Raw genomic sequence first — 24,738 nt, 5'->3', positions numbered from 1 at the left:
AAAATGTGTCTTGGAAGCATGGGACATAGCACCTAGTATTAATGTATTATGGTTTATTTAGTAGTCTCTCAATAACTATAAATGACTAAAATAATTTTTTATAAATGTTTATAAAATTTTAATAATGTTTTGTGTGTGTTTATTTGATTTAGGCTTCTTACTGTTGAAGAAAAGAAGAAAATAGGGCATCTTTGTAAATTGCTGATTGACCATGGTCGAATCCAGTATTTGCAGCAGAAGGGATTCAGTCCTGCCTTACAATACTATACAGACCCTCTGGTGTCTTTGGAAAATGTATTGTTAACTGCTTTACCAAATCATTCTTCATCACCAGAAACAACTGCTTAATGGAAAAGAAATTTGAACATTATCTGTCTTCCACCAAAAAAATTTTTTAATTATATTTTTATATTCACGAAAATATAATTTAAATAACAGATAATATGAACTTTAAACAATGCTGTGGCCTCATTAAACTTTTGGTAATAGCTTTGTTTTTTACTTCAGAGGTCCAAACATTAGAAAATTCACCAAATTCCTAAAGTAATCCTCTTCAGTAGAGCATCTTGAATTATATTATCCATCCGTATTTATAGAAATTGGTAAAATAGTTGAACAGTTGACTTGGTGATCTGAAACACACATAATACATCAACATGTAATTAGTATGTTAACTTTCTATTTGTATTAATTTTGGAAATTTATTTTCTTTTGATATTATTTAATATTTTTTTATTTCTCAAGTTCAAAATGTAATGATTGTCAGTTTGTAACAAGGGCTAATCTAAGAATATGGCTTATGTGTGGATTTTTTTCCATGCAGATCTGGCAAAGACAATTGTAATTTTCCCATGTACAAATTCAGAGATGTTCACAATCAATTAATGAAATCACCTTAAGATTTCAAGAGCCATACCTGTATTTATATATTATCAGAATTTGTCCATTACAAACACCAAAAGAGAGATGTTTTCAAAGAAAAAAAGACTTTCACTTTTCACGTCATTTTTTGTTGCATAATTATCTAGTTAGAACTTTCAAAAAGATACTTATAATTCACAAATTAAATTTGAAATTTACAAATAACTTTGGAGTTAATTAAGTATCATATCTTTTATCAGGTCATCTTTTACGTATATGAGTACAAACAATAAGTATGTTTGCTTCATACTTATTGTTTGGAAAAATATGTTTGGGAGAATAATTTGAAATAAAGTAGAAATTAGATAATGAAACCAAAAACCTTCTCACATTTAGGCCTTATTTAACTCATGAGTGGTTTCTATGCACAAGCAAATATTAAACCAAACATACGGTAGACTGTTATTCTCTTCCACATCTTATTTGTGTTTTGTTTCTGCCTTTATTTGTAAAAATTGTCTTAATTGTTGATATATTTGCCAAGACAAAGATCCAGAATTACAAATTTTAGATATCATAATGCTATTCTGAGGTAACTTTTTATCCTGTAGGTATAGATTACACAAATTGTAAATAAGAAGCCTAACCCATTTTTAATTCCTGAGTAGTTTAATCTCTTATGTCTTATCAAACTGCCTCGGTTCAGAGTCCAATCCTACCACTTCTCAGTTGTGTGACCTTGGGCATGCTATTTTATCTCTTTGTGCCTCAATTTCCTCCTCTTAAAATGAGGATGAGGAGAACAATAATGCCTACCTCACAAGGTTGTTGTGAGCATCAAATGAGATATCACAAATAAAATGCTTAGAATGGTTCTAAGCACAGAGTAAGAAGTCAATAAATATTAGCTAATAGTAGCAGTGGTAGTAATTCATGAATCTATTTTTAATAACATAATAGGCAGGCTTTGATTTTATTATCTCTTTGTTTAAGTTTATTAATGTTTTTCTCTTGTTGCAAGTTTTATGTCAAATATTATTGTAGTAGGTAGTTTTATTGTTTTTTAAGTTAGTTACTCATGCCCCCTAATCAAGAGAACATAAATGAAGATAATACATCATTCAATAATGAACCTTATTTTATTGTGTCAGTGCTAATTTGTGTCAATAAATTTGTTTTGCATCATTCAACAGTTTGTGCCCAGAAATAAAATATATTCTACAACAACATTCCTGTAATGGCTGCTTCCTGGAGTAATAGGCTGTGTCACATGGAACCTCTCAGCCTTAGCATCGGAGCTCTAGGAAGGGAAAATTTCAAGTTGGATAGAATTACATATATACCATTTCTTTGGAACCTTCAGCCCTCAAGATCCCAACCTCATGACATCAGTCTCAACACAATTGCTCTTAATCCTCATTTCACTGCTTTTTTGGTACTGCCTGTTGTTGAAGCAGTGGAAGCCAGAGGTGCAATCACTCTTGTTAGGTGTGGTTCTCAGCATTACAGGCATCTGTGCTTGCTTGGGGGTATGTGCAGGCAAGAAAAATGGACAGATGTGACTTTGAAGGACCTCCCAAGTCAAACCTCGGCCTGAAAACCTTTGTGCTGTTGAGGCTAAACCTGAGCTTTAGTGTCTGAAAGTTTCTAAGAAACAGTAAATAGGGGAGTTTCATATTCTTAGTTGTTTGTCTTAAAATGGGAACAAATTGATATATGAATGGGAAAAAATATTTTCTCTACAAGTAATGCACTGAAAAATGCAGTCTATAACTCGTATTCGCTGGTTAGAAAGGGGGTCAAAGAAGTAAGGTGGCTGAAATTTACGTAAGTAATATTTCATACCTTTTCAATTTTCAAAGCATATGAAATAGGAAGAAGGAAACTCTTGTTCAGAATCCTAGGAAATTGTCAATGTTCATTTAAAATCACTGCCTCCTGAATTGTTGAGTCTTTTCTCCATATTTTTATTACATTTTTGTTTTATCTCCCAATTTAATATTGTATTTAGATATCAAATGGCCCAAAATTGAAACTTTCATCTCTGGGGAAAAAATTATAAAAAATGTATTCAGTGTATCCAATATTGAAATGGAGAAAAGATCTAATGTTTAAAAAAAAAAACCCTTTATATTAATTAACTGAATAACAGCCCATGGTGAGAAGTACTCTATTAAAGATAAACCCTTTATGTTGTAAAAATAAGTAAATAAAATATGTACAGCAGGCATAATCTGATCTCAGTTATGTTTCATAAGACATACATACACACTCAAGTATTATCATACTGGTACAGTCCTGTGGCCCATTTAGCTTAATGATACCATGGTTCCAAGTACCACCATATGGGAAGATAAGCTTGTCCTTCAACATGCCAGCCTTAGGTCAAGATTATTGTTTTTCCAACCTTGTTTATTTATCTTCACATATCATGAGAAAGTGACTATGTGGGATATGCATATAGCTATTTCTTGACCAGAATTTGCAACTTCAGCAAACCCCTTCTTGAACTTTAGATGCATCTACACAATTACTGTGGCTTGTATGTCCCACAGGTGCATCGAATTTACTGGTAAAACTGCAAATCATCTGTTTCTATCATCTGCTTCTGGCTCACCAAACCAGCTTCAATACTTCATTCTCCATCTTAGCACTACCATCCATCTAGTTGCTTTAACCAAAAACTCAGATTCATTTTGAACTCCTTTTTCTCATCTTAATTCAATCATCAATTCTGTCTCCTACTCTTATATATTTATTCTTTGCTTTCCAAAACTAGGCCCCAAATTATTACAACTTTTTTCCCTGTCTTCCCCAACCTGTCCTCCAAGCTGTTGCATCTGTGACCTTGCAGCAATACATCTAGTCACCATTTCCTAAACATCCCACACTGAATGTTTTCTAGCTGAAAAACTCATTGTTCAGATTACACTCATTTTTCAAACTATTTGCTACATTGAGTTGAACTGAAATCTACCTTTTTAAGTCAAAAGGTTACACACATAGCAAAATGTTACTCACATTTTAGTGAATTATAAAACCATAATTTCTATTACTATCGTTTGTTTTTTATTCACAGAAAGGCTTTCGTTCCTTAATTTAAAAAATAAGTAATTCAAAATTATCAGAGACTGAAATCTGCATAGCAAAAGCTCACATTTCAACTGTTGGTTAAAATCTGTTAGCTGGGCGTGGTGGCACATGCCTAGAGTCCCAGCTACTTGAAAGCTGAGGCAGGAGGATCACTTGAGCCCAGGCATTCAAGGATGCAGGGCGCTATGACAGCACCTGTGAATTGCCACTGCACTCCAGCCTGAGCAACAGCAAAATGCCGTCTCTTTTTCCATTCCTAGATAAAATGCTTTTTGCTATTTGTGAATTGTAGAAAAAGAGGAAATGACAGGGAAGGTCAATTCATGTTCAAACAGATGTGTGTGACAAGCTGGTAGAATGAGGTAGTGAAGCTTTAAGAATCACATCTTCATCGGTTCTGCAAGTGCTTAGCCAAAGAATTTATTTCCTGACTCCACTTGAAAGATGTTAAATATCTTTACAACCTCTCTCCATTTCACTTCTTTTCTTACCACAATACTGACCAAGAGACCAGAAATTGACAGAAAAGGCAAGATGGAATAAGAAATCTATAAAGAAATTAATAAAAAGGTAGAAGTTAATTATATTCACATTCCTCTACCAAAGAAGAATATTTGATCTGTTATATACAAATATACCTGCTCTTCTCCGTGACTCTTGTATGTATATGTGCATAAACTGAAGGCCAAATAATTCCCGTTCCTCTTCTTCACCTATGCTTTCACTGGGAGGGAGTGTTACTTCCAATCTGAGCGGGTTGTCTCTGAAGTTGACAAACCTAGCAGTTCACCAGAATACAGTATTTTTATAGGTGAAATAGAAGTGTACATTTATTTTTCTGGAGAAAGATCAAGTGATAATATACTAAATTATTCTTTTTTAATGAGTTTCAATAACTAAACATCTTGGGATGTGATATATCTCAAGAATCTTTTAAGTTTCTTTCCTAGAAGGAAAAAATATTAACAGCTTTAGACAACTTAACTTTCAAAGCTTGTAAAAGTAACTATTAACCCACAGCACATATTTAATGTGATCCAGTTTAACTTTTAAGAGCAATTTTAATGCATCATAAATATCCAATTAATGATATGAGCTTAGTTTCTGCTATTTTGTAGACCTGTGTGTTATTTATCATTTTGTCTTCACCATCTAGTACAAGGCAGATAGTTGCTGAATAAGGAAATGAATGAATGAATGATTTAGTTGTGGAAGTTTGGTGTTTTGGTGTGTATTCTCTATGTCAGGAAATTAAATTTTGAAATAAAAACACTTTAGAGAGTTTCAATAATAATTAGCAAAAAGTTATATCTACTTCTATTGGTAACATTTGCTTGTGTCCATTTGTAGTTATTTAGCAGGAAATAATTACTATTTTTATGCTTTTGATTTTCATATTGTAAATGAGCTTTGTTAGCTACATAATTTTCATAAAAATGTCACCATCAGAGGACATTTCTTAAAGCTGGTAAAACCTAATACTGCTTTAGTTTCAAAGATTCTTTCGTGAATACACAGACCAGTATTATATGAATCCTGTTCATCAAATTATAGAATTTCAACATTGGAAAAGATTTTTTAAATGTATCCATTCATATAAATAAGAACCCAAATTTATTAATAACAATCTCTATATTGCTTTGTTCTGTGGCCAGAAAGAAACATGTCAGTTTTGTATCTATAACTTTTTACCTCAGATTTGCCATTTCTTCCATGCAAACTGGGATATCTTGCAGTTTATTGTTGCTGAGAACAAGAGTATCCAGATTTTTCATTTTGCTAATTGTTTCCGGCAAGCGTGTTATTTCATTCCGTTGCAGCCATAATGTATGTAGACTTTGCATTCTGAAAAATTAGAAGAGGTTTCTGTAATTAATCACACATAATATGGTGTGATTATGATGTTAAAATAATAAGAAGAACCATAATATGGTTCTCATTATGTTAAAAATCAAAGAAATGTCATCTTTCACATCTCCTTTAACCAGTATGCATATTGAGTTAACTGACTTCACATTACCTGATTATTAAGGAAACTGTATCAGGGAGTTAATCTCTATTGTATAACTCTCATATCATGTGGTGGTAGAAATGAAATCAGTGTATTCTAGAATTCTTCACTATTCTCATAGGATTTCTTAAAGAAGAACTGCTATAAATGTCATCTAATCTGAGTTGGAGTATTAAGAGAAAAATCAAATTATTAATATGCCCATTTCGGGGAAGGTAGTATGCATAATGGTTAACATCATGGACTCTAGGGTCAGGCTGCCTAAGTTCAAATCCTAGCTTGGTCACTCACTAACTGTGGCCCTGGGCAACAAGTTAGCTAACACCTCTGTGTGTTAGTTTCTTCATTCCTTTGTAAAGTGCATAGAAGTGCCTGGCATGTACTAATCAACATTGTTATTGGGGCATATTCTTGTTATTTTCTTAAAGTCAGATAGCCACTTTTCCTCTCCCAAAATGCTTTTACTTATTTGGAATAAATGGAAATATTCTGTTAAAACATAGCATATTTCAAATCAAATGGACCAACTGTGATTGATTATGCTTGGGATTCCCTTTGTCTTGTTTAGTTTGTTATTTCTTGTTATTCATAAGTGGTTTCAAGACATTTGTTGCTAGCATAAGAAGTTATTTATTTTACCTTTCTATAGTATCAGGAAGTTGTTCAAGTCTGTTGCTTCCCATGTCTAGCCACTCAAGGGCAGGCATGTTCAACACAGCAGGAGGGATTGTAGTGAAATGGTTCATACTCAAATCAAGGTGAGTAAGTTTTAACAGATTGCCAAGCTGAAGAGGAAAGCAAGGTTTTTTCAAAATAAATGTCCACAATGTAAATTACAGGTAGACTCACATTGGTAAAGGAGATATTTCACATCAAGGAATGTTCGCACCATGTTGGGCTTTATTTAGTCATAGTAGTTCACAACAAATTAAAAATAAAAACATAGTCCTAGTTATTTGGGAGGTTGAGATGGAAGGATTCCTTGAGTGCAGGAGTCTCAGACTAGCCGGGGCAACATAGCAAGACCTTCAACTCAAAAGCAAACAAAAAGCTAAATAATCTCCAGAGAAGTGAAAGACTCTCATAGAAAGTTCATCTATTGAAGAAACTTTATCTTCCAAAATAACCAGTTTCCAAGGTTTACAGAACCTGCCTGGCCAAAGCATTTTTTCCCCCTGAGAGTAAACATCTGTTACCATGTTTTTCTTTGATCCAGTAGTTGAAAATTGTATGGGAAAACTCAAACTGCAAAATAATAGTTATCTTTATTGAACTTTTGTGCCTGACAATTTACATACATTATCTCGATCGAATTTACAGCTTAGTAATTCTATTTTTTAAATGAAATAAGCAATCAAAAATTAAGAATAATTTAACAAACACCAGCATAGTGTGCTCAGCTTAATAAAGAAAATGTATTGATATGAATGCACCTACTGTATGCTCCTCACTTTCTCTCCAGAGGTAGTGAGTGCCTGTTCAGAATTTGATAGCCATCATTCCCATGCATTTTTTTAATGTTTTTATGACTATATATTATAACAAGTTGCCCAGGATAGAGTACAGTGGCATCATCATAGCTCACTGCAACCTCAAACTCCTGGGCTTGAGTGGTCCTCCTGCCTCAGCCTCCCAAATAGCTGGGACTATAGGTGTAGGCCATCACGCCCGGCTAAGTTTTTTATTTCTTGTAGAGATGGGATCTCGCTGTGTTGCTCAGGCTGGTCTTGAACCCCTGGCCTCAAGTGATCCTTCCACCTTGGCCTCCCAAAATGCTAGGATTACAGGGATCAGCCACCATGCCCAGCCTATATTTCTATATATATTACCACTATATATATGCTTTCATAAAATTTTGTATTTTTATGTTTTTTTTAACTTAAGGATTATGATATCCTACTTATCTTTCTTTAACTTGCTTTTTTCTCTCAATATCAATGTTTAAATGTATTCATGTTGATCCTTATAGCTCTAGTTCATTCATTTTTAAATCTCTTTAGTTATCTGTGCTCCCTACCCCTAGTCTAAGAAAATTGTGAGTATATAAATTGTCCACCATTATACCTTAAATTGGTTCATTTTACATATGTGGATATATGGATATAATGGCTCAGACAGGTCATGTAACTGGAAATGATAGAGTACAATGTGAATTCAAGTTTTTGTGGACCTAAAGCCACAAAATTTCTTCCCTCTTTCAACATAACATCCTAGTGCAAGTTTTAAGTTGTGAGAATTTAGTTAACTTTTATTTAAAAACCCTTCATTTAGTTTGGAAGATTCTATATTTTATTTCTGTCTCAGGGCATGTTCAGATTCCTACTACATTTCCATTGCATAAAAGTACATAAATACAATGATTTGTAGATAGTGCAAAAAAGCAGGAGTGTTCCATCTAGTAGATGATGCTATTTCTCCAGCTTTAGAATTCAAGCTATGAATAAGGCACTTTTTCAAAATCTGCCATTAGATTGTTAGAATTTTCAAGTAGTTCAGAATAGAGTATAAAAAGATCACTTTTACATTGGCATATATATACTTGTGTGTATACTATGTGTGCAATTTAATGGCTGAAAAATGAGTTTCCAATTGCTGGTTTCTTAGTAGTTTTGATTTTAGAAGATTGAAAAGATAATAAAGCTAACAGTCCTAATTTTGCATTTGTGAAAACTGAGACCTAGTTGTATAAAGTGGTGCATCCAAGGAAGGCCACATAGCTCCTTAGAAGCCACACTTTTGGAATTAATCTTGGGATCAAGATCTCAGTTCAGTATTTGTTCACTGTAACCTGTTCGGATAAAGACTGGTTAATAGACATGCACAAATTCACGTAGCTTTTATAGTGACAAAACCAGTGCTAGAAACAAAATCACATAAATTAGAAATAAAATAATCATTGGCCCTCTTTTATGTGTAAGAAATTGTTTATGTGATGATTTTTATTGTATGCAAGGGCATATATTTAATTAAGTGGAACTATTATAAGACATAATATATTTACACTATGTTTTACTTGCAAGAGCAACAATTATTGGTAATATTAACTGGTTCAGAAAATAAAGTCTGACATACTTATCAAGATAAAGTGAGGGAATAATCTTTCTCTTTTATTATTTTTCTTAACTTTTATCTTGTAAAGTCATTCTTTTCAAAGGCAAAGCACCATGGAAATTTCCTTTGCTGATTCTAAGAGCATTGAATATGTTTGAAAAGTTACACAAATGTGTATTTTTTATAAGATCACTTTGATTTCACCAATAACAAGACATCATAAAAAATCAAAGTTTGAAGGCATTCCAATCACATTGCCTTGCTTTTCACTTGATAGAGTCTAGGAAGCTAGCAAGAAACATACTTCCTATTAGATTTCATGTTTTACATTTCACCTCCATCTCAAAAACTGATCACTCTATAAAAACCAAGTAGTAAAAGTATTTTTCTATCACCACATTGTGCTTTATGATAATCATTTATTCAATCAAAAAGCATTTATTAAATAATCATTACAACCTAGGCTCTGCCCTCAATTCTAAGAATATAAATAAAACTCTCACTCTGGGCTTCAAGGAGATCACAGTCTAGTCAACAAATGATATCAGCACTGTAAACAATAATAGAAGTGTCTTTACACTAAATAGATCTTTCTCCCACCTTGGTCTCCCAACGTACTAGGATTTCAGGCATTAGCCACAGTGCCAGGCCTCTACTCTTTCTCTAATTAAAACCCCACATTATACTTACAATAATAGGCAATGGTTTTCACTAAATATTTTTTCCTGAAATAAAATTCATAACATCTCCTCTTTATTTTTATTGTTAACAATCACGTAATTGAGAAATAAGCTCCTAGCAAAATGGAAAATAAAACCATAGGCATTTATATCTTTCTGACCTCTTGTGGAAGATCACATATATCTCTGTTAACCGCCAGTTCTATCTTCTCCAGGCTAGCACAGTTACTTAGTTCCTTGGGGACAGTCTTGATTTTGTTGTAGCTAAGAATTAGTTCCTGAAGTCTAGTTAGCAGTCCTACAAAAAAATAATATACAATAGAGAGGAGTTGTATATAAAATAGTGTTTCCAGTTATCAAGTATTACAGTATAACTTACTTGTCAGTTTTGTATTGGCAAATTATCACAGTTCTTAGTTTCTTCCCTTTTCCCAGTCTGTGTCCTGCCCCTTCTTTAAACAAGGGACAAGTTTTTCAGTGCTATAGGCAAAAACAAGAAACTATTTTCATTTTGTCTTATCTGTACAATATTGAGCAATTTTTCCATTTGGGTTTTTTTTTTCCTCCATTTGAGGAATCTTACTATTTTTTCTTTCTTGCCTTCAATCTGTTCTCTTCTAAGAATAGCTGAATCAGCAATATTGTTTCCAAAATCTACAGAATATTTCCAAAGAGGCTTTCTCACAATGAAATCTCATTTTGAATCACTTCAATAAATCCAGAAGCTTGGATCCCCTGGAAGCTTCAATTTAGATTACATGTTTAAAATTTTCTCAAGACTCAGGGATATATAAAGAGATCTTTATTCCACATATCAAAAAAACTCAATGAAAATCACATCTACAGGTGGATAAAATGGCACAGGAATAAAAGCAATCTTCCTTACCAATTCCTCGAGGTATCTCTGAAATTGCATTTCGAGATAAATCTAACACAATGAGGTTCTGGAATCTTCCAATGAATTCAGGAATTTTCAGCAAACCGGTTCTATGGAGTTGCCATTCTTGGAGCTGATTCAGTTTCAGCAGAGAAGAAGGGAGGGTCTAAACTCAAGTAAAAGATATGGCAGTCACTATATTACTTAAGTTATTTTAGTATCATGCCACACTGAAATGTGATATTTGCTTGTAAAAGCACTTTAGAATATGTTTTCCTTAATGGGTTACCTTTCCAAGTACTTTGTGTTACTTCTAAGTTTTAAGACTGTTACTTTTATTTTTTTTTTTTAGCTAAACCTTCAAACCTTTGGTCAATAATGCACACAAACAGCAGTATGTCCTAACGATTCTGTTATACAGTATTAGGCTTTCCTAAAGAGCATATGCTATTGAAAATGAGACTACCCCCCAAAATCATTTTAATCAATAATTAAAACTGTTTTTCCACTTCTGATTTGAAGTATTTTATAAGATTATTTTTAAAGGGGATTTTAATTTAAGAATTTTAAGAGTTTCAACCATTCTGAACTCTGTGCCTTTTCCCTTTCAGCCTAAAATAGCCAGAAGAGAAAATAAAGGCAGTAACCCCCTAGCTAAATGTATCTCTATGCATGAAAACAAACACTGACTCAAGGATTAGAAGCCCTTGTAAAAATTAGAGTATGTCTAATGTAATTAAGCAATTATGAGTTTGTGTGTCTATGTGTATGAGGAGAGAAAGAGAGAGAATATGAATTGGGTGGTTGACCTAACAAAAAAATTAATATTCATCTCCATTTTGTGAAGTTTTAACTGAGCATTTCTTTGGAAGAACTATATTATTTTCATTAGGCAGATGGTCATCTTTTTTATGGGAAATGAGAAATTGCTTATTAGGATTAATAGGAGAAATACCACAAATGAGGCCGGGCGCGGTGGCTCACGCCTGTAATCCTAGCACTCTGGGAGGCCGAGGCGGGTGGATCGCTCGAGGTCAGGAGTTCGAGACCAGCCTGAGCGAGACCCCGTCTCTACTAAAAATAGAAATAAAAATTATCTGGACAACTAAAAATATATATACAAAAAATTAGCCGGGCATGGTGGCGCATGCCTGTAGTCCCAGCTACTCGGGAGGCTGAGGCAGTAGGATTACTTAAGCCCAGGAGTTTGAGGTTGCTGTGAGCTAGGCTGACGCCACGGCACTCACTCTAGCCCGGGCAAGAGGGCAAGACTCTGTCTCAAAAAAAAAAAAAAAAAAAAAAGAAATACCACAAATGACTTTAAGTGTAGGCGGGTTAAAGCAAATTTGAATTTTTGCAAAAAAACTGTGAAGTCATATTTCTTTTCACTTGTTCATGTTGCTCAAATTCATTTGGTATATTATCAAAATTAGAATTTCTGATTATTTCAGTGTTAATTATTAATATTACATAGTCTCAGAATCATTTTCCCCACTGTCCCACAAAATGCAAAATGTGGAAAATCAAATATTACTTTTATAAAAAGCTTACCTTCCATTCCTCTTTTTCTATCTTCAAAATGACTCTTCCATCTTCCGTGGTGACCTTTGCTTTTAGCTTAGTTAAGCTTACTCGTTCTTCCCAAATCTGCACTAGCCTAGAAGACCCAGAAATCCTTTTAGTTATAGATAATGATATTGGTAGTATTCACTTTTATATATAAAAAAAAAAGATCCACCAAAAGCAACCACTTGACCAATGGTATGGGCCTTTGGGTTAATTTCACTTTTTGGCTATTATGATAATACTGCTATGAACATTTGTGTACAAATTTTTGTGTGAACATATATTCATTTCTTTTGGGTATATTCTTAAGAGTAGAATTGCTGGGTCATATGGTAACTCTATGTTTAACATTTTTAAGGAACTGCCCAACTGTTTCCAACTTGACTGCACTATTTTGTGTCCCCACCCGCAGTGTATCAGGGCTCTGATTTCTCCACATCCTTACCGATATTTGCTATTGTCTGTCTATTTTTTATTATAGCCATCTAGTGGGTGTAAATGATATCTCATGTGGGATTGATTTACATTTTCCTGGTGAGTAATCCATGGATGTTTAATAAATTCTTTTAATGGCTTGCAAAGAATACAGTTCAACTTCAGAGTTAAATTGCATCTCACTACCTGCTAATTTTATCCAGACTTCATTTTTTATATATAAAAATGTATAAAATATTTGTTGTTCGGGAGCACATTCCTATTGATTTTGGGTCCATTGCAAACATACATAATAATATCAAACTGTAAAAATAACTTGCAAGATGTTGCAAAAAGTTTTATATATCTATCCCAGAAAATTTTTCATCCATGAACAAGAGAATAAGGAGCTTCCAGATAGCTGAACACATGGAGGTTCCTGGAGGGTGGCACACCCGGGAAGGATGTTGAAGCTCATGTTTGGGTTTGCAAAATACTTCTTTAGTCTCTGTGTATTTTAATCTGCCCCTCCTTAAAATTTAACTAATCTGTTAACAAGTGCCCTGTGGCAATGGGCTGTGTATGGCTCCCTGAACTGAACAGCTAAGCTTCCCATAGATATGGATAACTGAGAAAAAAATGTATAATGTCAGCTATTCAATTATATCACTTTGTATAAAAATAGAACTATCTAAACAATAGGCATAATGGTTATTAATGAGTTATTACTCACTAAGAAAGAATTTAAATTCAGAGCAAGATTTGATGACAATTATTATACAATTAGGTATCTTGTTCCTTACCCTTCAACTTAAGTTAAAGAATTAATCAAGTACAAATTACATGCCAATTTCTATACTGGACATTGAGGATACAAAAAGCTCTGTCCTTAATGAGTTTATAATCAGGCTATTATTGGACAAATTTATTTCCATCTCTATAATGGCTCTGTATTTCTCTCTCTCTCTCTCTTTTCTTTTCTTTTCTTTTTTTTTCTTTGAGATGGGGTCTTGCTGGTTTTGAACTCCTGGGCTCAAGCAATCCTCCTACTTCAGCCTCCTAAGTAGCTGGGATTAAGGTGTGCACCACTATGCCAGGCCAGGCTCTGTATTTCTGTTATCTATGTCCAGAATGTATCAATTATTCATTTGGTTACTTTGGGCAAGACATCTCACCTCTGTGAATCTTGCCTATAAAATGTGGTGATATAATTAAATGATGTATGGTTCTCTTCTAGCTCTAATATTCTATAATTCCTACACTGCTTATTTTAAGCTTGATGTTCTTTCACGTCTTGAATAGAAATTTGCAAGCTCCTTTAAAACCCTTTTATTATAGAATGAAGCCTTTACCAGATGTTGTCACACCAACTCTTACCTACTTGTTTGATTTCTTCAAAGCAGCTTGGCCTCAAAAGGAAGACAGGGAAATTTTTGTTTAAACTTCAGGTTTTGGGTTTTTTTTAAGCTAAAGCTTTAGCCACTTCTTTTTAATGTTGCTCAAGCTGGCCCCGAGAGCTCCTGGACTCAAGTGATCCTCCCATCTCAGCCTCCCAGGTATCTGGGACTATAGGCTTTAGCTGCTTTTAGCTAAGAGAAGCAGCATTTGATTACATTCTTATCTTTCTTAACCCTTGCCTGTGTACAGACTACTCTCAAATCTTCTGCTTCTTTTGTCTACTCCCCTGCCACTCGGTGAGATTTGCAGACCAGCAGCATTACCGTCTCCTGGGAGCCTGTTAGAAGTCCAGGCCTCTTGGTCCTACCCCAGACTTACTAACACAGAATCTGTGCTGTAACAAGATCCCTATGTGATTCCTACACAGGCAAATTTGAGAAGCACTGCTCTTCTTCAAAGCAGTGCAAAAAAGAGAGGACATTTCTTTGGGTTACTCTGGTCAGTTTAAATTCTGTGAATTTTCCAATTAGCCCTTTTGTCTGGCAGTCAGCTTCTCTGCCTTACTCTTTCAAGTCTACCAGGTTCTTACCATTTTGCATCAGTTATGGTTGTTCATTTGTTCAACCATTTCTTTAGTAATGCTACAGGTTTTAAGCCAAACTTTGACCTAGATAGTTTAGATAGTTTACTTTTTTTTTTTTTTATTTTTTAGAGTCAGGGTCTCACTCTGTCACCCAGGCTACAGTGGAGTGATCATAGCTCACTGTAACCTTGAACTCCTGGGCTCAAGCAATCTTTCCACCTCGGCTTCCCGAGTAGTTGGGACTATAAGTGTGTGCCACAAACTCAGCTAATTTTTTTATTTTTTATTTTTGAGATGGGGTCTCACTATGTTGCCCAGGCTAGTCTCAAACTCCTGGCCTCAAGCAATCCTCCCGCCTAGGTCTCCCAAAGCGCTAGGATTACAGGCATGAGCCACCACAGCCAGCCTAGATAATTTAATTTTAAAGTGGGTTGGACTTAATTTTAGCCATAAACCAAGCTTTATAATGCTATAAAATGTTTTTTGTTTGTTTGTTTGTTTTATATAAAATGTTTTTACAATGAAATTGTTTTAAGATTAAGAGAAAGGTGCTTTGAAAAAACTACATTTCACAAACTCCATATAAAGTTTCTAAAACTGATTTTGGTCTGGATGTGACAAAAGAGAGCTCATAATTTTCCCCAAAAAATACCTTAAATGATCTCTGATTTTTATCTCAAGTTTGTCAGAAAATTCTACAAATTCCAGGTCTAATCTTAATAATCATAGAAATGTGTATAACTTAACTCTTGGAAATTACATTCTATTAACAGATAATCCTCCTACCTAATCACAATACAGTCATGAAGTCAAAATGAATGCATATTCATTACTCTTATACAGAGACAACTTGAAGCTGCTGAAATTAAATGATTCTTAATTACTGGTGAAACTTTAGACAGGCTCTTCTGAGTCCTCAAATTCAGTTTGAGTAAGAATCCTGCTCCATCTGTTTAGGGAAAATCCCCCTCCATTGGTGTCTGACCGCCCTCCTTCAACAATAATCCTATCAAGTCATTTTAGCCAGAAACTTTTTATCCTTGATGTTTCCTCTTAGTAATTTTCCACTGCACTTGTTGGAGTAGGAGTAGAGTCTAGTCTCTGTCCCCTTGCAGAAGACCTAATACCCGTTGCCGTGGACCTCCTTGAATAAAGTCTGCCTTATCATCTTTAGCAAGTGTTTGTATAATTTTTTTCCTTAACGCTAGATACGTGTAGTAGGTGAAATTGAGGAGTTTAAAATTAAGCCATAATTCCTGATCACTGTTTAAAAAAAAAAATGGATAGGATTTAAGAGTACTCTAGAGTCAAGTTTATTATAATTGTACAATATAAACACAGTAAGTTTCATAAGATTAGCTTTACATATAATGGGTCAATATAGGGAAATGTAAGACCTGAGGAGAAATTAATGCTTACTGAGTCAGATAGCTTGAATGTGAATACCAGTTCCAGATTTATTAGTGGTGTGATCTTTGACAAGTTATCTAGACCTGTGCCTCAGGTTTTTCATCTTTTTTTTTTTTAATAGAGACAAGGTCTCATTCTGTCACCCAGGCTGGAACTTCTGGGCTCAAGCAATCCTCCCACCTTAGCCTCCCTTGTAACCAGGATTACAAGTGCAAGCCACTGTTACTGGCTAATTTTTAAAATTTTTTTTAGAGATGGGGTCTCGCGGTGTTGCCCAGGCCAGTCTCAAACTCCTGGCCTCAAGTGATCCTCCTGCCTCGCCTCCCAAAGTACTAAGATTACAGGTGTGAGCCAGGTTTTTCATCTTTAAAATGAAGAAAATAATAGCACCTATGTGTGGCAGAGACTATGTATCACCCTCCCCACCCCCACCCCCCCAAATATCTGTTACTCCTCTTCTTCAATAATAGAGCCTCTAGATTTAACTGGGCACAAGACCTCATTTAGCCACCCTCTCTCGCAGCTAGATATAGGTTATGTGAAGTTTTGGCCAGCAAAATGTTAGCAGAAGTAGTATTGTGTGCAGCTTTCTGGAAGTGCAGCTTCCTGCTAGCTAGAAACAAATGTGACGGCCGCAGTTGGTGTACCTATTTTGGGCCACGAGGAGACTTTAGGAATGGAAACCATGTACAGTTGAGCAACAATATAGAAAAAGCCAGAGTATCTGACTCAGTGGAGTGATAATCCAGCTCTGGATCACTTACCAAAAAAGTTAACAGATTTTGTTTGAGATATTATCATTTTGGCTTTTCTCTCAGTGCAGTCTAACTTGAAAATGATACTATGTTTCAGTATGTTGAGAAGATTAAATGAGATAGTACAAATAGAGCACTTAGCAGAGTCCTTAGTAAACAGTAAGTGCACGATAAGTGGCTGCTTAAGCTTATCGATCATTTTTAGCATCATTATCATCCTCACTGCCTTTGCTTGGGAAGAATGGTTCCTCCCCATCCAGATCTTTCATTTTTACAGACATTTAGCAGACACAAATCATTGCTTATCAGTAACTTTTCCCCCCCGTTTTCTTTACTAGAAGAATACCAGTTCCCCTATGTAATCCAGGGATAAATCTTAATTTGTCCAAACTAATCATACAGTCTCATTTCTCTAGAAGGTAACTGGGTTAGATGCGTACAAATGACCCAATTCTAGCGAAGAGGTTTGCTGGGGGGACTCTGAAAAAAGTTTCCTCACTTTTAAAGAAGAAATAGAAAAAAAAAAAAAAAAGTTTCTACTCTTCTGAAACATAACAATGCTTGGCTGTGATGCCTGGAAGTGCATGAGTCATCCTGTGGCACCGAGGGAAGCTAATCCAGGAATCAAACTGACATACTGAAATTGGCAGTGGAAGGTGAAAACAAGAAGCTGAGTCTTTAAAGGTTAAGGCTTTGCATTGATTACCTTTGGAATTGCCTTTCTTCGCTATTGCTTAAGACATTTTTAGTTGAATTTTCTGTTATTTGCTAACTGATATTAGCAAATAACTGATACTAGCAAACAATATTAGCTAATTTAATGTTTAGAAAGAGACCTAATTTATGAGAATTGTAGGGAACTATGTGGAATCTATGAGGAAAGGGGCTATTCTTGCAAGATTAGTAGAATACTTTGGAGACATCTGATCAGGAAAGTAGGTAAGATATCAAGGAGGAAGAGGATATGAGAGCCATGCTATTTAAGTATGACCCAGATCAAGGAATCAGGTGATCCACAGAGGCCCTGGCTGGAACTCACAGTCATTCAAATAGGTGGAAATCTACAGTACCTTCTACTGCCAGATGTTAATTTAGATCCTAGGGATATAATGCTGAGCAAACAATCTTGAAAATTAGACTAAGTGATACTAATCAAATTTTGATGAATGTTAAACAGGGTTCTACGAGGGCATAGGATAACTACCATTTTCACACACAAACATATATGTTTGTGACTCCTATCACATGGCCACATTTAATTGAGTCAGATGTTTCCTTTATGTATATTTTGAGTTTCTTTTTTTTTTTTTTTGAGACAGAGTCTCGCTTTGTTGCCCGGGCTAGAGTGAGTGCCATGGCATCAGCCTAGCTCACAGCAACCTCAAACTCCTGGGCTTCAGCGATCCTACTGCCTTAGCCTCCCGGGTAGCTGGGACTACAGGCATGCACCACCATGTCCGGCTAATTTTTGCTATATATATTTTAGTTGGCCAAATAATTTCTTTCTATTTTTTTTAGTAGAGACTGGGTCTCGCTCTTGCTCAGGCTGGTCTCGAACTCCTGACCTTGAGCGATCCACCCACCTCGGCCTCCCAGAGTGCTAGGATTACAGGCGTGAGCCACCGCGCCCGGCCTTATTTTGAGTTTCTAACAAATAAAAATCTATATCAAATTCAATAATGAGACACTTAAATGCGTTTTTACAATGATGAATTATGGATTTTCACTAATTCAAGATAATAAATGTTATGGCATACTTGCGTTGAAATTCTTTCTCCCGTTTCAAGTCTTCATTGTGTTTCTTTATTCTTTTTTCCCAAACTTCCTTTACGGTATTGACAGTCCCAGTACAAACCACATTTTCTGTCATGATTTCTCTACATTGTCATAGAGTCACCAACTTCATTAGGTTCTGAATAGCTGAATCACAGGTGCCATTTCAGAAAGGACCTATTGTACTACAGAAAAAGCAACGTGTTTCAGAATGTTCATTGAGTACCATAATGATCATAATAACTAATATTTATTGAATATTTCCCATGTTCCCAAAACTATTTTATATACTTTACATACCATATCTCACTTAAAAATCCTCTTAAAAATACTATTATATGGGTAATTTTATTGACACTAATATACAGATGAGAAAACTAAGCTTTAAAGAAGATGGGCAATTTGCTTAAGGTTTCATATCTAATATGTGGTAGAGGTGGAAATTGATGCCAAGTCTACTTTCTGTGTTACCATGTAATTCACAATAATGGAAAAATGTCAACTGGTTGACATGTCCAATTATATGAAAATGGTTAAATAATGGATATGTAAAATGTGACTGGCATCTTGGGATATCTATCTAATCTGGATGCCATATGCACAAGCTGGAATTCAGTTAAGTGAAAATATATTGAAATTGTTGACTTTTGTGTAAAATAAACTGCAAATGGACAGATACAATATTGAAGATTGTGACCTGAATCTCAGAAATGAGAGGAAAATAACAACAATAAGGGAATGGTTATGTAAATTATGATAGGTCAATGTTACAGAATATCCTATGGCCTTACAAATAAAGGTATTGATTTTTCACCAGATTAGTAATAATCAACGAATTTGATTCACAAGTATTTGAATAATTTCTTCTCAAATTCAAGAATATAAAGATGTCCACAATTACCAGTTCTATTCAATATTATACTGGAAAGCTATAATGCAAGAAAAGTAAATAGAAAGGTATATAGTTGGAAAAGGAAGAAATGGAATTTGCAACAGCATAGGGAAACATGTATTCTCATACACTAATGGTGGCAGTATGTATTATTATATTCTTTATGGAGAGAAACTTGGTAATATCTGTCAAACTCAGAAATGCTCACTCAGACTTCTAGAAAGTTATACTTTAAATATTTTCAGAAAAAAATGACATATTACAAAGTTATTATTTGTAGTGTTTTTGTTTTTTGTTGTTTTTGTTTTTTTGAGATGGGCTAGAGTGCCATGGCATCAGCCTAGCTCACAGCAACCTCAAACTCCTGGTCTTAAGCAATCCTACTGCCTCAGCCTCCTGAGTAGCTGGGACTACAGGCATGTGCCACCGTGCACTGCTAATGCTAATTTTTTCTGTATATTTTTAGTTGTCCAGCTAATTTCTTTCTATTTTTGGTAGAGACAGGGTCTTGCTCTTGCTCATGCTCGTCTCGAACTCCTGAGCTCAAACAATTGTCTCACCTTGGCCTCCCAGAGCACTAGGATTACAGGCGTGAGCCACCACGCCCAGCCCTGTAGTGTTTTTTATATCAGCAAAATATTGGAAATAACCTAACATTCCATCAGGAAATTATAGTACATCTATATCATGGGAAATTGTATAGCTCCAAAAAAAGGAAAAGGGTTTTATATATTGATATGCCATAATCTCCAAAATATATAATTATGGCACAATTAATCTAATGAATGTAGATATTTAGATCCCAGATTTTTGCTATTATGAGCAATACTATTTCTAAAATTCTTGTTTTTATCTTCTTGGTGCTCAAGTGGAATTACTTCTATTGGGTACATATCTAGGATTAGAATTGCTGGATCATAGTGTATGTGAATGTTCTACTATATAAGATAGAGCCAATTTGTTTCCCAAAGTGATTGTGCCCATTTATACTCTAACTCCCACTGTATAAAGGGTCCCCATTGATATCCTCACCAACATACTACTGCATAAAATGATATCTTAGTGTAGCATTCACTTGTACTTTCCTAATTACTAAATGTTCCAAGTTAATACACAAAGATTGTCCAATTACGCAAAAGACAAAATCCTGAGTTTTGTTTATAAGAGGTACACCTAAAAAACAAAGAGAAAAAAGTGGAGAAAAGTGAACAGTTCAATAGAAAAAGATCTACTCCTTTGTCTATATACCAAAGACAAATGAAAACATATTCTCAAAAAACTTGTACATGACTATTGACAGCAACATTATTCATAATAGCGAAAAAGTAGAAACAACACAAACGGCCATCACTGATAAATGGATAAACAAAACATGGTAGATCCACACAATGGAATATTATTTGGTCATAAAAATGAATGAATTACTGATACATGCTACAGCATAAATAAACTTTGAATAAAATTATGCTAAGTGAAAGAAACCAGACACGAAAGGCCACATATTGTATTGATCTCATTTATATGAAATGTCCAGAACAGGCAAATCCATAGATACAAAAAGTAGATTAGTGGTATCCATGGGCTTTGCAGAGGAGGAAATAGGGAGTAACCACTAACTGTACAGTTTCTTTTTCAAGTGATGAAACTTTTCTGGAATTAGATAATGTTGATGATTGTATAATTCTGTGAATATCCTAGAAGACACAGAATTACACACTTTAAAAGAGAGAATTTTTTATATGTGAATTATATTTCAGCTAAATTTTTTTAAGAATTGAAAAAGATATACCATTGCAAACATTATATACCATGGAAATGCTAATCAAAAGAAAGCTGACATCAATATATTAATAGCAAATGGACTTTAGGCACAATTACATTACAGGTATAAAAGATCACATCACGATAAAAGATTCAATTCACAAGAAATAAAAAACAGCCTTAAATTATATGCCCTTAATAACATGGCTTCCACATATACAAGGGAAAATTGACAGGACTAAAGGAAAAATCAAGAAATCTGGCACTGAAGTGGGGAATTTTAACCATCTTGTTAGCAATTGATTGAACAAGCAGTAAAATGTAGGAAGAATATTGAAGATTTAAACTACACAATGAATAAATTTGACCTAAATGATATATATAGAAAACTATAGCCCACAATGACAAAATTACAGATACTCATATTTTTTTCAAAAACATATGGAAGAGTCACTGAAAAAAAAAATTATATACTGGGGCCATAGAAGAAGTCTCAACTGATTTCAAAGGACTAAAGCAGCACAAAGTATTTTTTTCTAATCAATGTAAACTTGCTAGAAATCAATAATGAAAGCTAGCTGAAGAAAAACACATATTATTTCAATTAAGAAACACATTTCTAAATAATCTATGGTCAAAGAAGCTAACATAATGAAAATGAAACATTTTGAACTGAATTATAATGACAATACCTCAAATCAAAATGTATGGAAAACAGGCAATGTAGTAGTTATAGGGAAATTTCTAACCTTATATGTACATTTTAGAAGATATAAGGCTAAAAATTTTACATCCATCTCGAGAAGTTAGATAAGGGAAGAAAAACAAACCCAAAGAAAGCAGAAGGCAGCCAGGTGCTGTGCAGTGGCTCACGCCTGATAAAAATGAGAGCATACATCTATAAAATAAAAAAGATAAAATAGAATACAATAATAATAATCTAAAATCTCCCCACCAAAAAAATGCTAGGCCTAGCGATAACTTCAATGGCAAATTCTACCAAATATTTAAGGGAAAAAATAATACTAATCTTAGCATAAACTCTTCCAGAGAATAGAAAATAAGGCAATATTCCACAACTCACATTATGAAGTTAGCATAACCTTGATACCAAACCCTAAGAATGGTAGTTCTAGAAAGAAATACAAGACTAATCTCACTAGCAAATATATTATGCTCAACCTTATAAATATGAGGATTAAAACCATAATGAGATACCAACACACACCTATCAGAACAGCTGAAATTAAAAAGGCTATATACCAAGTGTTGGTGAGAATTTGAGTTACAGAAATTCTCACACACTGCTGGTGTATTAGCGGAGTTGTATATTAGCGTAACTACTTTGGAATAGAATTATTATCAACCACTAATACTGAAGATATGCACAGCTTATGATCCAGCAATTCCATCCAAAGGTATATACCTAGAGAAAGGGTATATCTCCACCAGGAAACATGAACAGGTATGTCCCGGCAATATTTTTCAAAATAGTAAAAAATTTTAAATAAAATAATTTTTTTAAAAAGCAATGAAAATATCCATCCAATGATTTACAAAAATAGCTAGAATTAGGGGTCAAAAAGCTGTGTGACATTGGAGATATAATGGAAAAGATGAAATTTCTTCTCCCAAAGAGCAAAAAGAAAGGCAATCAGAAATTGTGTTGAGGGAGACACTGTACAAGGAAGGCACAGTCTATATACAAAGCCAAGAAGATATGTGTGATTTTTAGCAATCATTGAGGTGCAGAAGAGTCTATTTTAACATTCTTCTTTAGTACAAGGAGTATGACATTGGTACTGAGAAGGAAATGTTGGCTCTGCATAAAATAGTAATGACACAGCTATGACACTGTAAAGACTATATATTGATCTTCAACTTTTGAAATAAAGCAACCTATAAAAAAGCAAGGAAGACTTATTTATGGTCACAGAACAGAATATAAATGTCATACATCTTGAAAAATATAAAAATAAAAGTACTTTTAACAGACTGTGGAAGAAAGAAATGGGGAAGAGAAGTAGAGGGTAGAAACTCTAATTCCACACCTTCAAAGTGGAGAGTCACTAGATACTGTCTGGAACAAGCAGTAGAGATTTAAGTATTTGTTTAAAGTTATAAAGGTAATCAAGAGAGAAACTAAAAATAGGGATATAAATCTAGGGGGGTATAATGTCTAAAGTTGATAAGAAGTAGCATGTATTTGCCTTTGAAAAAGAAAAAAGAAAGAAATATGGAGATAACCATTGAAAACTAAATCCTAAAATGGGTAAAATGGTTACTTCTAGGGGGTAGAACTGGTAATAGAGAGGAGTGAGGTAGCTGCAGTGCTGTGGCGTCATCAGAGCTCACAGCCACCTCAAACTCCTGCACTTAAGCAATCCTACTGCCTCAGCCTCCTGAGTAGCCGAAACTACAAGCGTGTCCCACCATGCCCGGCTAATTTTTCTATATTTTGTAGAGACGGGGTCTCACTCTTACTCAGGCTTGTCTTGAACTCCTGGCCTCAAGTGATCCTCCCACGTCGGCCTCCCAGGGTGCTAGGATTACAGGCATAGGCCACTGTGCCCAGCCTAACCTCTTCTAAGTTAACGATTTTTAAACTAATATCATGCAGTGTATGTGGGTAAGAGACAGAGACAGAGGGACAGAGAGAAAGAGAAGGAGAACTATATATTACAGAAGAAAAAAATTTTTAATTTTAGGATTAATACATAATTGACAATATGTAGAAAATTGTTAGGAGAGTGCCCCTATTTCTAAGCAACACATGCAGAATTTACTCAGGAACAAAACATGAGATTGTTTTGCTATTCATATGCTGGTAATCCAACTACCTGGGCATATTATAGTCAATTCACGATTTATTATTTCACATTTTAGAAAGTTTGAAGTTTTTGCTGAATACTTCAAATAATCAGTATCAAATAATAAAAAATATTTTAAAATCCCAAGTATCTACATGTACATGTATGTTTTACTAGACATATATAACCATTCATTTGCTAATTCATTTCTTCATTTGCCGTTAAACTTGGGTCATCCATCAGTTTTCCTATGATAACCAATTTCCCTTAGAAGAGCACAGGTCAATAATAACATATGGATTTCTTCCTCCAGCACAGGCTCATGTTCTCCACTTGGATTATTACCATAACAGAAAAACACACAGCGTGGCAGTGAGGGAAGCATGGCAATATCATGATTGGGAGATCGGCTTCCCAAAGGAACAAAACAAAACAAAAGAAATACAATCTCAGAAGGAATGGCTTCTTACTTCTGGGGAAATCTATCTTCCAGAGGACAATTACATGAGTGACTAGAACCCCCTCCAAACTTTCAAGTTCAATTCCAGTTTGGTTAGACATTCCAGCAAATACAGACACAGTAAAGACATCATCAGCATTCTATTTATATGTGAAGAATCGGGGGGAAATATTTTTGAAAAATACTTACCATTGTCAGTGGATGATGAAGCAGACATGCCTAAAGTTAGTGACAATCAGCTAAGAGTGGAGTACAGGGGGAATGTTTTTCAGTGTGGCTCCCAGTGATTAAAATCCCCAGTCAGGCTGTAACCAAATGAAATGTAATGTCAGCCCAGCTCTAA

The 24,738-nt window shown here is 34.6% G+C and overlaps 2 protein-coding genes and 1 pseudogene across 6 annotated transcripts in view; 2 read left to right on the top strand and 1 right to left on the bottom strand.

Annotated features, from left to right (window-relative positions):
* Positions 1–2,088, top strand: part of TRMT13 (tRNA methyltransferase 13 homolog) — a 26,952-nt gene extending 24,864 nt beyond the window's left edge. For all 4 annotated transcript variants that reach the window (XM_045547453.1, XM_045547451.1, XM_045547452.1 and 1 more), the window contains exon 11: positions 153–2,088. In XM_045547453.1, the coding sequence (XP_045403409.1) occupies positions 153–348 (196 nt within the window). In that variant the 3' untranslated portion in view covers positions 349–2,088. The remainder of the gene's footprint in view (positions 1–152) is intronic.
* LRRC39 (leucine rich repeat containing 39) lies at positions 377–24,738 on the bottom strand. Of its 2 annotated transcripts, none has more exons than XM_045547458.1 (9): positions 24,585–24,738; positions 18,457–18,657; positions 12,125–12,230; positions 10,583–10,739; positions 9,858–9,994; positions 6,605–6,750; positions 5,647–5,799; positions 4,593–4,732; positions 377–632 (listed from the first exon to the last, which is right to left on the bottom strand). In XM_045547458.1, exons 2-9 carry the CDS (start codon positions 18,567–18,569, stop codon positions 577–579), a joined length of 1,008 nt encoding a protein of 335 aa, XP_045403414.1. In that variant the 5' UTR covers positions 18,570–18,657; positions 24,585–24,738; the 3' UTR covers positions 377–576. The 2 variants fall into 2 exon arrangements, with proteins under 2 accessions (XP_045403414.1, XP_045403413.1); XM_045547457.1 differs by lacking the exon at positions 377–632 and adding an exon at positions 4,374–4,502.
* On the top strand, positions 2,104–2,581 carry LOC123635359 (annotated as a pseudogene).

Source organism: Lemur catta, chromosome 3 (assembly GCF_020740605.2).
Source record: "Lemur catta isolate mLemCat1 chromosome 3, mLemCat1.pri, whole genome shotgun sequence".
NCBI lineage: Eukaryota > Metazoa > Chordata > Mammalia > Primates > Lemuridae > Lemur > Lemur catta.
The sequence above is the reverse complement of the archived record's forward strand: the minus strand, read 5'-3'. Positions and strand labels throughout refer to the sequence as shown.